The 15,131-nt window shown below is 38.3% G+C and overlaps 1 protein-coding gene across 1 annotated transcript in view; it reads left to right on the plus strand.

Moving 5' to 3' along the window:
* The window catches only part of ddx10 (DEAD (Asp-Glu-Ala-Asp) box polypeptide 10), a 32,262-nt gene extending 21,904 nt beyond the window's left edge, over positions 1 to 10,358 (plus strand). The window contains exons 17-18 of the mRNA XM_048166072.1: positions 2,369 to 2,532; positions 10,038 to 10,358. Of these exons, the coding sequence (XP_048022029.1) occupies positions 2,369 to 2,532; positions 10,038 to 10,239 (366 nt within the window). The 3' untranslated portion in view covers positions 10,240 to 10,358. The remainder of the gene's footprint in view (positions 1 to 2,368; positions 2,533 to 10,037) is intronic.
* Positions 10,359 to 15,131: the final 4,773 nt, after the last annotated feature.

A 15,131-nucleotide genomic window follows, 5' to 3' on the forward strand; every position in this document is an offset into this window, starting at 1 on the left:
AAAAAAAATCTTGCAGCATAATCTTGGTTAAAACATCCAGATTTATGCAATTTTAGTTTTTCAATTTTTACCCTCCACATTCCTCAATCACATTCACATAGCACACTACTTCCGCCAGGGCTATTGAGGCCGCACCTCCTACATGCACTGTGCAATCCTCCATAACATGCACATTTGATCAAAAATAGAGAAAATTATTACAATTTAAAATAATGGTTTTCTATTTTAATATATATTAAAATGGAATTTATTTATGTGATGCAAAGCTGAATTTTCAGCATCATTACTCCAGTCTTCAGTGTCACATGATCCTTCAGAAATCATTGTAATATGCTGATTTTTTTTTTTTTCAATGTTGGAAACAGTTGTTCTGCTTAATATTTTTTTATAACCTGTGATACTTTTTTTCAGGACTCTTTGATTAATAAAAAGTTAAAGAACAGCATTTATTCAAAATAGAAATCTTTTGTAACATTATACACTACTGTTCAAAATTTGGGTGTCAGTAATTGTTTTGTTTTTTTTGAAAGAAAATAATACTTTTATTCAGCAAGGATGTGTGAAATTGATAAAAAGTGATATTAAAGACTTGTATTGTTAGAAAAGATTTTTTTTATTTTGAATAAATGCTGTTCTTTTTAACTTTTTATTCATCAAAGAATCCTGAAAAAAATTTAACAGGTTCCAAAAAAAATATTAAGCAGCACAACTGAAATTTCCAACATTGATAGAGTATCAAATCAGCATTTTAGAATGATTTCTGAAGGATCATGTGACACTGAAATAAACACACGCATAACAATTGCAATAAAAATATATTTATTTTACATATTTACTAAATTAGAATTAATCAGATGCAAAAAAGAAATAACTGTTATTTCATGTTATTATGACCAGACTTAAATGTTTATATTTATATTTGTATATGATATATTTTGTATAAATATATATAAAATGTATATAGAGATTTATATAAATTTCCAATTAATTCCCATAAATTCCCATATGTTCTCATAAATTCCCATTAATTCTTGTTAATTTCTGTTAAGTTTCCAAATTGGAATATGTCCAAAATTCTCCAGGTTAAGTTCCCATGTAAATTTTCCGGAAATTTACTGGAAAGTTTACACCCCTTTGCAACCCTAGTCATTTTAAAGCACAGAGACAGAGCTGGAATCACTTCCTTCACCACTGCCGCTGGAGAAAATGGTTACTATTTGGCTCTAAATGATCAAAGAGTGGCCGGTCAAAAAATACAGCGCGGGTCCCGTGTTCCAGAATCTTTTTGGGCAGGAGTGGAACACACACATTGCGGGAGCAGACGGTAATGATCAGAAATTCAACGGGACCAGGATTAAAGGAATAGTTTACCAAAAAATGAAAATAACTCCAGTGGGTTAATAAATGCCTTCTGAAGCGAAGCGATGGGTTTTTGTAAGAAAAATATCCATATTTAAAACTTAATAAACTATAATCACTGGCTTGCAGCAATGGCCGTACAAGCATTCATGAGAGTTCCAGTGTTAAGATGACCTCTGATCCAATGTTAGAAGTCTAAAATGAGAAGTTTTAAACAAAAATGTTTGAGGATATACATCTATTTTTGAATATAACTCTGTGTTCGGCTGAAAGAAGAAGTCATATACACCTAGGATGGCTTGAGGGTGAGTTAATTTTGGCATAATAATCATTTTTGGGTGAACTATTTCTTTAAGAAAATAGTCCCTCGCAGGGCTCTACTACTGCCTATGGCCTCAAGAAACACATGGAGAAATCTATCAATAGCATTAGCCTTCAGCTCAAAGCCAGTTGCTCAGCTGCCCCCCTCAGATTCTCAGTTTTAATGTTTGAAGTACAAGTAATAGATACACTCTCAGAAAACGTGCAAAAATGTACCTTTACAACAGCTTTTCACTGGGGCAATACCCCATTATAGGAACAACTTTATAACTTATCTCAATGTACCTATCATAGTAGTCTACTCTCTAAGGTACTAATATGTTTAAGGTATTAAGGTACAATTTTTGCACTTTTTTTGACAGTGTACTATACTTTGTGTGCTGTTTTATGAGGGTTTTTTGCGCAATGATTTGTTTTAAAGGTGAGTAGGCGGTCCTTCAGCATGCATCAGGGCACATTAGTATTTATGCTACAAATACAATATGGTCTTATGCATTTTTGACTAAAAATGAAATCACAAAATGTTTTGGACCACGATTACACATGTATTAAGCACTGACCCAAAAGAGTGAATGGGAAAGAAATATTCATGGCAAATGACGGCATGTAATATACCAGATAATAAGTATAAATACAAAGTATAAATCTGAAAATACAGTATGTAATTGATGTATTCCCTGTCACACAGGAGAAAAACAAACCTGCTGCTGCTGCTGATAGTGATGAAGATGAGGATGATGATGATGAGGAGGAGGTGGTAGCGTATCTGTCAGGTGCTGAAGATTTTGACCCCAGCACCCTTCCTGACCCTGACAAAGTGCGCGACTCTGAGGCCTCCTCCGAGGAAGATGGGTAAGAATGAAGCTTTTGTGAACAACATGAATGACTTTCATCATTTTCAAAGGTCGTGCTGCATTTTAAAGCACTGAAATTCATCTCAATGAAAGTCGATTGAGTTTTTTGTGAAAAGCTATGAGCGTTACAAAGGCACAGGACATGGCCTAACTCCTATTGATCCTCTAAAATACGAAGTTTCTAATTGTGTACAGCTTCCAATTGAATCCCTATATTTGAGAGTTGAACCAAATATCATAATTGCGTTGCGGAGGTATGCGGTGCTTTTGTGTTAGTTGAAAAGCCATTACACCAGTAAATCAAGCCAATCAGTCCGACACCACATCACGAGGCCGTAATTATTCTGAAATGAGGAATTGATTCTTCTGATACTTAATTACCGCCTCGGCTTTCTCAGCTCTCTCTGCTTGTATTGAGTTTGTAGCGTTCGATTAGACTCAGGCATGCTGATCCGGTGTTCTTTTTGTACTGAGGTCCGCTGCAGAATTGCCTCTCAGAGGAGTAATCCCTCTACAGGGGAAAATGATTCATGATGATTCATTTTCCCCATGGCAGCATTAAGCACAGATTCTTTAGTTGGCTGTAGATAATCTATAAAATGCATAATTACATCCAGATTTAAAGTGAGAGGTAGGAGCATACGTTATGCGTTTTTTGGCACTCTCGCCCTCTCTCTCTAACGCTCGCTTTTCGTCTCTCTTGTAAACCCTGATCACATCCTCTGGTGTCCTTTGCCGTCGATCTTTCCATCTGTCGGCCTGCACCTTTATGTCTCTGTTTTTCTGTCATTCTTTCATGTACGCACATTAGGACTCTCGCCGACACGCACAAACACTTTCAGTGTAGCTGTGCAGGTGATACGGCATAGACAGCAGCAGTGGCTCTGATTAATGACTTGGTGCGGGGTGTTTACTGCATGGCTACACTTACCGAATGCAAGAGAGGCTCCAGCGCTGTAAATCTGATAAATCTCTCTTTCTTCCTCTTCCTTTGGCTCACTCACCCACTTTCTCTTCCGTCATATCGACGGCTGGTGTTTGGGACTGGAGCCAGAAGCATCACTAACCCTGAGCTCTTTCCTGTTGCGGTACCTGTCTTCCTGCTTTGCTGTCTTGACAGATACCCCCCTCCCATAAATCTAATGGGATCTTATTGGCCCTGCTTCACCTCTGCCCCTGCCAGCGCTTTGTGTTCAGAATAGCAAGAATGCTGTACAAGTCTTTGGGAGTATTTCTTAAAGGGAGAGTGCAGTCACAGTGAATGCTGAGTTACAATGAAAGTAATGATTCGTCAGTTTATGAAGGTTCATACGTTTGTGAATGAATCAGTTGATCTGGCCTTTCATTTACAACTCTCTTCTCAAAATATTCATTCTCAAGTTTAACTGACTGACTTATTGATACTGTCACAGCAGTTCCAACAACTAAGAAACAACTAAGATCCAACAACTAGGGCTGCATGAATAATAGAAATTAAACCAATATACAGTGTTCCTAAAGTGATAGTTCACCCCCCAAAAAATGTTTATCATTTACAGGGCTCAACAGTGCGAACATTTCTAAAAATAGATCTAAGTGAAGAACTGTAAAATGTTTTTAGCAATACGTGTGAATAAAAAGTAGTTATTTTTCAAATTGAAAGTTTTTTTTGTTTGTTTGTTTTTTCAAGGTCAAAAGTCTGAAAAATCTTAAATGTAATTATCATTTTAAAGGGGTCCTATAAAGCCCCTTTTACAAGATTTAATATAAGTCTCTGGTGTCCCCAGAATGTGTCTGAAGTTTCAGCTGAATATATCCCACAGATCATTTATTATAGCTTGTCAAATTTGCCTCTATTTGGGCGTGAGCTGCTGTGTCTCTTTAAAGGTGCCCTAGAATTAAAAATTGAATTTACCTTGGCATAGTTAAATAACAAGAGTTCAGTACATGGAAATGACATACACTGAGTCTCAAACTACATTGTTTCCTCCTTCTTATATAAATCTCATTTGTTTAAAAGACCTCCGAAGAACAGGCGAATCTCAACATAACACCGACTGTTGTGTAACAGTCGGGATCATTAATATTTATGCCCATGATCGAGGCATCAGACAAGGGCAGCCAGTATTAACGTCTGGATGTGCACAGCTGAATCGTCAGACTAGGTAAGCAAGCAAGGACAATAGCGAAAAATGGCAGATGGAGCAATAATAACTGACATGATCCATGATAACCATAAATTGTCTTTCTAAATGTTTCGTTAGCATGTTGCTAATGTACTGTGAAATGTGGTTAAAGTTACCATTGTTTACTACTGTATTCACGGAGACATTTTTAAACACTTACAGTCTGTATAATTCATAAACACAACTTCATTCTTTATAAATCTCTCCAACAGTCTGTAATGTTAGCGTTAGCCACGGAGCACAGACTCAAACTCATTCAGAATCAAATGTAAACATCCAAATAAATACTATACTCACATGATCCGATGTATGCATGCAGCATGCATGATGAACACTTTGTAAAGATCCATTTTGAACCCATATAACCCATATTAGCTGTGTAAACTTTGTTTATGCACTATTTAAGGCAAACGCGAGCTCCGTGGGCGGAGAGCGTGAGCATTTAAAGGGGCTGCAACATGAATCGGCGCATTTCTAATTATGCCCCAAAATAGGCAGTTGAAAAAATTAATTAAAAAAAAATCTATGGGGTATTTTGAGCTGAAACTTCACAAACACATTCAGGGGACACCTTAGACTTATATTACATCTTGTAAAAAACGTTCGATGGCACCTTTAAATGCAAATGAGCTGCTGCTCCCGGCCCACTTTCCAGAAGAGGGCGGAGCTTTAACAGCTCACGCTTCAGTTGCTCAACAACAACAAAGCTGGAGAATCTCACGAAGCCAAAATGATTGTCAGTAACGGTGTTCAGCATTACGTTGTTCAAACCAGAGTCAGACACTGATGAAGAGACTCAGAAAGAAGTTACAACTTATAAAATGCATCTGGACGTTTGTAAATGGTTAGTGGATAAATTTATGTAGTTACTGTGGAGTTGATTCATCTCATCGACTAGCATGTGCTGTCATGTTAATCTTTTGTGCAAATCCAGCGTTGAATTGACCCTTGTTTGTGAGTAAAACAGCATTGTAGAAACACTCTACTACAACAACTCTTCCTCTTCTCTAAAGCAGCCCAACAAGGTCTCAACCCCTTTGTTGTGTATTCCCGGGGGCAGAGTTTATGTAAATTTTAGGGTTAGTGATGTCACTAACCCAGGAAGAAGCTTGTTGTAGTCCCTACCAGCTATTTGTTTTAGTCCTTAAACAGAAAATTCTTTAAAAGAAAATATCTCCCTTTGCTTTGAACTTTGAGCGTTGTAACTTTGCAGATGTCGTTTATGCTCTAACAGCAACATTACATATAGAGATGCACCGATTGCAATTTTCTTGGCCCATTCCAATTTTTTTTTTTTTGTTAGTGAGATCGGCCGATACCGATTTTTGCCAATTCCGATTTTCTTTCTAAGAACTATAATTGACAACATATACAAACAAAAATCTACTTTTCTTCAATGCAAAGTTTTATTTTCATTAAAAAAAACAAAAACAAGTAAAAGTCAGTAATAAAATATAAACAGCTCAAATAAATGCAATAGTGTAAAGAGAGCTATGACACTTAAGTTTTTGGGGTTAACTGGGTTTCTATTCAGGTAAGAAATACTACAGAAATTAAAGTAATCAAATGTAAAATGACACATTCAGTGTCTGTGTTTATCTGAATACTCGCCAAGATTGCCTGTGCCACTGGTTTTGACATACTTCTGTATGTATTTGACAGTTTAAGCGCAGTAAGCCACTTACTTTGGTTCTTGTGACTCTGTTTGACTTCTGTCTCGTGGCTTGCCCGCTTCACCTATATAGATCAGTGATGCGCGCGCCTTCGGTGTGAGCACGAAACCTGAGGGAATGACTAAAAGTAAGCATTATTTAAGCTAATGAGACGAGTGAGAGAGTGTAGGCGCCCGCGTGGGTGTGTGTCACTTCACCGCCACAGAGAAGAGAACGAGAACGCGCAGCTGACGTTATTGCCTGTGCCGCTGGTAACAAAAAAGATCGGCTCGGTATCGGTAAGAAGTGAGACTGATCGGCCGATCACCGATCCGGGCCGATCATGAGGAAAATCGGCCGATTCCGATCCCTGGCCGATCAATCGGTGAATCTCTAATTACACAGTAACTAAAGTTAAAAAATTGAAATCATAATCAACCACCCCTTTAAGAGGTCTTAAGGCCGGAACACACCAAGCCGACGCCGACGAACTAGTGGCGACGAAAGCACACCGCGGGGTTAGCTCACGTCGGCAGCGTCTGTATCCAAAGTTGCCCTGACACACCAAACCAACGCTAGACAGCCGACGGCCAAGTAGCACGTCAGTTCTGCGCCTACGTGAGATGAAATGCCTTTCCAAACCAGCAGGTGGCAGTATCTGAACAGCCAGTCAGAATGATCAGATGGCCCGACGGACCGACGAGCTCAGACGCCTATTCAACATTTCGAATCGGCCGAAAAAAAGGCGACGAGGACCAACTTCAGCCGACGGTGCGGAACACACTGAGAAAACTTAGTCGGTCGACGAACAAAAACTGCCAGACAGCCCACCGTCGGCTTGGTGTGTTCCTAAGTTTAAAGGCAAAGTAGTTTGTGCGACACTAGTGGCACCCTTTTCATGCTTCACGCATCCCCCAACTCAAATACAGCTCTCAAATACAGTAAAAGGAAGCTACTTTCAATAAATGGTCCAACATATTTTACTTTTAGCTGTGTTGCTATGTGTCATGAGAAAAACGTACACTCTGTCTAGAGCGAACACGAGCGTCTCAATTATTAAACCCATCCAACGTATCTGCACCGAGAATATTTTTTTGACATGATGCTCCACAGCTGTTTGAGGCAGATATACATTAAAGTAAACATTATAAACTGGTATGTAAACACTTGCAGTGTAAACACTTGCAGTCTGTATAATTCATAAACACAACTTCATTCTTTATAAATCTCTCCAACAGTGTGTAATGTTAGCTTTAGCCACGAAGCACTATCAAACTCATTCAGAATCAAATGTAAACATCCAAATAAATGCTATACTCACAGGAATCGATGTATGCGTGCAGCATGCATGACGAACATCTTGTAAAGATCCATTTGAGGGTTATATTAGCTGTGTGAACTTTGTAAATGCACTGTATTATAGTCGACAGCTCAGAGGGGGCAGGGAGCGCACGATTTAAAGGGGCCGCAGCATGAATCGGTGCATAGTTAATGATGCCCCAAAATAGGCAGTTAAAAAAATTAATTAAAAAAATCTATGAGGTATTTTGAGCTGAAACTTCACAGACACATTCAGGGGACACCTTAGACTTATATTACATCTTGTAAAAAAATTTTCGATGGCACCTTTAAATAAATAGTTTTAATATTGAAATATACCTATAGTGTACTTTGAGTTTTTAGCAGAGGTGCTTTATATAGCTAGTCAATTTTGAAAACATAGTTTTGCACATCCCTAATCCTGAGTCATTGAGCTGGCTGGACATAGCCAGTGATTTAAGACTCTGTATGACCAGAAGCCCTTAACAGCTTAATGATGTGTGCTAGCTGCATCCCTGACTGTTATAGACCAGAGCATAGATTTTTCCACCTCTAGGTGGTCTCTAGACAGGTCTTTAATGATATTAGTTGTTCAGGATATACATGAGTGCACAATTTGAGTCTTAACTCATTTAATTAAGTTAGAACCATTTAAGACCTTCTAACTTAATTAAATGTTGTGCTGATCTGTCATCATTCCTGTTTTTTTAGTGGTTTTATTATGTAGAAGAGCTGTGCAGAACCTACTTTAGATGAAATCTCTGCTAGATATACATGAGTGCACAATGTACTGATACTTCCCTTTCCATCTACATATCTCATTGCATATGGAACCCTATGAGCTATTGCAAAGAGTTCAGGAAGGCACAGAAATTTCTCATCATAGCACCCAAAGTTCACCCAAAAATGAAATTTCTGTCATTAATTACTCGCCCTCATGACGTTCCAAACTCGTAAGACCGTAGTTCATCTTTGGAACACAAATTAAGATATTTTTGATGAAATCCAAGAGGCTTTTTTTATTTATCCTCAATAGAAAGCAATGAAATTACCACATTCAAGTTCCAGAAAAGTAGTAAAAACATCATTAAAACAGTCAATGTGACTACAGTGGTTCAACCTTAATGTTATGAAGCGACGAGAATACTTTTTGTGTGCGAAAACAAAAAAAATTACGTCTAACTTGCTAACTTTTATCCCAGTACTTCTGTGATAATATGAATATTTGTTACATAGAAATAATGATACTGTGTGATTGAAAAGACTGTTAAGCTGTTTCATACCAATACAAAACTGCTTTCTCTGGGTCAGATTTGAATGTTCCAGTGTGATTTTGTCAAAGGTTTAATAGATATAGGCAAATCATTGTCATTTACAAATAAGAATCAAGATTGTGATCTTTTAACGATTAATCATGCAGCTCTAGTGGAAGTTTAATGCTATTTCCGTGACAAAACATTGTTTTTTGCTATAAATCAGACCAGAGAACAGCTTTTCACACCTCAAAGTCTCTTGACAGGACTCTAATAGTATAAGTTGCTCTGGATGTGCATGAGTGCAGCCTTAACTCATTTAATTAAGTTAGGAATTGTCTGCATTAGTTATCAAGGTCACCCGCATGGGCCAGTACATTGAAAAAACCCTTTACCTCATTAGATGTTTTTAAAATGCAGTGCATGTTGATGGTAGGAACTGTCAACACCTCCCAGGTGTATGAACATTTTTTGAAAGACATTTCAATAATGCAGTACCCTGTTCCAAGTCTTATTTTAAACATTTTCTTAAAGATATCCATGAATAAACCATCCAAGCAACCTTCAATATTCAGAATTTTTTAATGTAGTGAAACAAAAAATTTTCAAACATTTTTTTACCATTATTTTAGAAACAAAAAAATGTGAAGGTAGGTTCTTAAACTTTTTTCATTAACTTGCACTACTTACAAGTTTAGGGTCAGTAAGATTTAATATTTGTATTCAGCAGGGAGGCATTCAGTTCATCAAAAGTGTCAAAAAGGACATTTGTAATGTTTCCTCTTCAAATAAATGCTGTTCTTTTGAACTTTCCATTCATCAAAGAATCAAAAAAAAAAAATGTATCACGGTTTCCACGAAAATCTGAGCAGCAAAATCGTGTTTAACATTGATAATAAAAATGTTTCTTGTGCACAAAATCAGTATATTATGATTTCTGAAAGATCATGTGACACGAAAGATTGAAGTAATGGCTGCTGAAAATGAAATTGAAATGGGGTGACACAGCCGACACAACTTACCTCACTCTCCCCTGTATATCTAGCCTGTCTTCCCTTTGTATTCTGTTTTCACATCTGTGCATTAACCCTTGTTTTATCTTTGTCTTTGCAGCGATTCATCAGACCACGGAGGCAAGAAGAGAAGTTTCAGCAGCGACAGCAGTGAGGATGATGATAGTGATGATGAAGTACAGCAGACACAGGTGGGCAGGAAGAAGCCCAGGAAGGAGTCCACAGTAACTCCTCTGGACACTGGCCTCTCGCTGGCCGAAGACGAGGAGCTTGTGTTGCATTTATTGGGCAATCGCAGCTAGTTCCTTTGGAAACAGGTCCCTGTACCTATCTTCCCCTTCAGAGTTCCTTATTCATTGTATGTTGATTTATAAAAATGCCCCTTTACTAATAAAATTTATCGTGATTTTGGAAACTTCAAGATTCAGTTCCACACATATCTTTATGTGATTTATTGTGTGAGTGTGCAGGTTATAATTTCCTTTCCTGCCTCTTTCCTTCTTTACACCCTCTCCTCCTCAAGACAGGAATTGAATTCTCATGTGGCGTCTTGCCAGACAGCCTCAAATTACCTAAAAACTCTTGTTTTGTAGTGAAGCAAAAAAAAAAAAAGTCAGCACAGCTGATGCCAATCCTGATTGAGAATCACTGTGAAGTCCCAGGTGCCATCTATAACCTATTACTGTTAAACTGCTCTCATTATTTCTGGTTTGAATACTGCCTTCCTGTCACATTGAACCGTCACCTAATGTGTGATTTACTCTCCTTCATTTCTGTCGGAAATGGAAATGGAGCATTCTCGAAGAAAACTTTAGTGACTGTTGTCCCCTATTCAACACAAATATATCTTTCTGAATTGTCTGGTTGTCTGCATTTAGCTAGCTCATGTCGGGAAGGAGATTGGATTGGGTTTTTACAAGACAAATAGCCACTGTTTAGCACCAGCATAACCTTACATTGTGTCATGGTGACCTTATTCACCTGTTTTCAGATCTGTTAACAGCTTCTCAAAGTGCTCTGGAGATATAATCATTCGCCCACTCTCATTTGGCAGCTGGTTTTCCATAATCACTGTTATTTAGCCGCTGTTTAACATGGGTGTCCTGAGTCACTCCTGCTATACAGTACCACACTGACTTGATATTTCAGAAAGAATGATATTTCAGAATCAGAAATATGCTCTGGTCAAGTTCACACACTTAATTTTATTATCATATGTTAGCACAATGATAAGATTATGCGCAGTCATGTTGGAACAGGAAGGGGCCATCCCCAAACTGTTCCACAAAGTTGGAAGCATGAAATTGTCCAGAATGTATTGGTATGCTGAAGCATTAAGAGTTCCTTTCACTGAAACTAAGGGGCCAAGCCCAACCCCTGAAAAACAACCCCACACCATAATCCCCCCTCCACCAAAACTTTACACTTGGCACAATGCAGTCAGGTAAGTACCGTTCTCCTGGCAACTGCCAAATCCAGACTTGTCCATCGGATTGCCAGACAGCGAAGCGTGATTCATCACTCCAGAGAACACGTCTCCACTGCTCTAAAGTCCAGTGGCGGCATGCTTCACACCACTGCATCTGACGCTTTGCATTGCACTTGTAAGGCTTGGATGCAGCTGCTCGGCCATGGAAACCCATTCCATGGAGCTCTCTACATACTGTTCTTGAGCTAATCTGAAGGCCACACGAAGTTTGAAGGTCTGTAGCTATTGACTCTGTAGAAAGTTGGCGATTTCTGCGCACTGTGCGCCTCAGCACGCACTGACCCCGCTCTGATTTTAGGTGGCCTACCACTTCGTGGCTGAGTTGCTGTTGTTCCCAATTGCTTCCACTTTGTTATGATACCAATAACAGTTGACCGTGGAATATTCAGTAGTGAGGAAATTTCACGAATGGACTTATTGCACAGGTGGCAACGTATCACGGTACCACGCTGAGGTCCTGACAGCGACCCATTCTTTCACAAATGTTTGTAGAAGCAGTCTGCAGGCCTAGATGCTTGATTTTATACACATGTGCCCATGGAAGTGATTGGAACACCTGAATTCAATGATTTGGAGGGGTGTCCCAATACTTTTGGCAATGTAGTGTAGATAGATGGATTTATATATGTATAATTTCCGATGTGCCATTTGAATTATTCGAAAAATAATGTACCCAAGGTGGTGATGCGGCGCAAAGCGGACTATTATTTTTCTAATAACTCAATGGCCTGGAGTCAATTATTTTGCTTGTGCTATGGTTACCACACCTCAAGACATTGTTCAGATGTTTTTGTCAGACATTTGTCTGGTTTTTGTCCTTAAAACACTCTTGTGTGTAGGACTAATTTCTTGCACATCTAATCCCAAGCCTCCGTTGCTAATTCTAAAACATCATTTTAGAGCTAGTAGCTAGGGCTTCAGCCATTGATAGGAGAACAATGCAGTTATGTAGTTAGAGAGAGAGAGAGATTTAGCGTATGCGATTACCGGAGTCTGTGTCTCTCTCTCTCAACAGTGTTCGGCAGCAGCGTCTCTACTAATATTGAAACTTTAAGTATATCTGCTCCAAGAACATTACCTCGCTATTGAGAAATGTCATGTTGCTTTTAAGCTGTTAAACTATTTTATTGATAAAATCGTAAGAGCAGTGCTGACAACACGATTCTGTGTTTTTACTGTAGGCCTATGTATGTGCCTACGTGCTTTTCATACATAAAACGTAATTTGGTGTCAAAAAACATGGAAATAATTTATTTTCTCTCAGAAGATTTTTAGCATGGTAATGGATATGACAATGTTAATGTATTTGGTTTTGGTGGAATAGATCTGCTGAATTGTTGCTGCTGTAGATTATTGCTGTTGTAGTAGATTATAGCTGTTGTTGTTGCTGCTACAAGTACAGGAACTTGCTACTGCCAATATATACGCCGATACGCTGCTGTGAGTAAGACATGGTGCTGCTGCACAAATAGCATATGTCAATTACCCATAGCAGATCTCTACAGGTGGAGCTGGGGAATGGTGAGGGGGTTTAGAAGAACTCTGAAGGGTGCTGCAAACTGTTATAGTGAATGCCATTTAATTGTGTGAGCAACAAGCTCATTGGTTGCAGAAGTGACATTGACCGATCAGGTTGTGCCAAGTAGTTAATGCTGTAATTATCATCAGCTTGCGCCATCTAGAGTTTCATGATTGAAGTATTCATCTATTTGATTGGTCAGTGTTGTTGTGGGTTTTTGTACTTTTGCGCTTGTAGGCTGTGTGGACCTCTGAAATAACTGAAATCATATGGCGAAGTGATATGGAACTAATGCGGTACAGACCTACCTGGAACTACTTTAGCCGTGCGTTTCCCTAAAAATAATTGCACACCTCGTTCGTCGACAAATCAGATTCAAGCATTCAACAGCCCTGTAGTATAATATATTCTTTATATTATACAGAATATAAAGACACTTAAGATTCTAGAGAGCATTTAATTGGACAGAAAATCTGAGAAGCTGAAGGGCAGAATGATTTAAAATTGTTGCATATATCAGGCATGTATCTTCCATATGTGAATTCTGTCATTGTTTTGTCAAACGTTTAGTTGTCCTATCCAGTATATCACACATGAAAGTGTACTACATGCTAGGAGTGTCTCTTCTCACAGTGGGCTTGTTTAATGTTTTTACTCTCTGTGTTGTTCAGAGATGACTTGTTTATCCTTTGATTCTTATCACTTATCACCTTTACCAAACAACTGCAGGCAGGCGGTATTCGTAGTGTTGTGGTGGATGTGACAGGCATGCACCTTGATGTATTGTGTTTGTGTATGACTGGGTTGCATAGATTCTCTTTGTGTTCTGGGTTTGTGGGTGCAGAGTCATCCATCACAGACGTGAGTTTATTAGGCGCCTTCATCCTGCCTGGAAAGCTATTTCCCTCGGTGCTATTTCCCCCTCTAATGACTGTTTCAACACTGAGGAGTGTGTAGCACTTCAGACATTTCTCTGTAGCAGTATGCACCCGGAGCTTAAAGGGTTAGTTCACCCAAAAATGAAAATTCTGTCATTAATTACTCACCCTCATGTCGTTCCACACCTGTAAGACCTTCGTTCATCTTTGGAAGACAAATTAAGATATTTTTGATGAAATCCATTAGCTGTATGACTCCTCAATAGACAGCAATTTAACAACCACTTTCAAGGTCCAGAAAGGTACTAAAGACATTGTTAAAATGGTCCATGTGACTGCAGTGGTTCAACCTTAATTTTATGAAGCGAGAGAATACTTAATGTGCGCAATAACAAAACAAAAATAACAAATTTATTCAAATTTTATTATATACGTCAACCATTTTAGTACCTTTTTGGACCTTGAAAGTGGTTGTTAAATTGCTGTCTATGAAGGAGTCATACAGCTATCGGATTTCATCAAACATACCTTAATTTGTGTTCTGAAGATGAACAAAGGTCTTACAGGTTTGGAATGATATTAGGGTAAGTAATGGAAGACTTTTCATTTTTGGTGAACTAAGCCTTTACACATGTTAATAATTAAATAAATTCAAGTTGTAGTTACTTTTTTGTTTAACAAAGAAGGGTTGTTCAAGAAATAGTTTAGCCAAAAATGAAAATTCTTTCATAATTTACTCTCTATCACATCATTCTGAATCTCTAAGACTTTCTTCTTTGGAAGTTTAGCAATAAAAGTGCATAATGACAGGAAGCACCATTAAAACCATCATAATGGTAGTCCATACACTTTGAGTACTATATTCCACATCTTTAAAAGCCACACAAAAGGATTGTGTGAGAATCAGACTTAAGTTTAAGTCGTTATTTTTACTGAAAACTACTTTGAAAAAGCCATGGTCACCATTTACTTTCAATGAATAAAAAAAGAGAAGCTTGGACTTTCTGCTACAAATATATTTCACTGTGTTCCACAGAAGAAAGGAAGTCATACAGGTTTGGAATGATGAACGTTGGATTTTGGATGAACTGTTCTTTTGAGTCTAATGGAAGCAGATATTTTATGGGTATCTACCTCCCAAAGATGAAGACGAAGCCGCTAAGTGGTCGAGTTGAATCCAAGCTAGTTGATGTCTGTTGCTTGATGTTTAAATGGCTGTTCTGTCACAGAGATGGTTATAAAGAATGAATCGACTGCAGTGCCTTTTGGGAGAGTATGAGATGTACCATGTTGTCATTAGCGACAGAA

Source organism: Megalobrama amblycephala, linkage group LG18 (genome assembly GCF_018812025.1).
Source record: "Megalobrama amblycephala isolate DHTTF-2021 linkage group LG18, ASM1881202v1, whole genome shotgun sequence".
In the NCBI taxonomy this organism is placed as follows: domain Eukaryota; kingdom Metazoa; phylum Chordata; class Actinopteri; order Cypriniformes; family Xenocyprididae; genus Megalobrama; species Megalobrama amblycephala.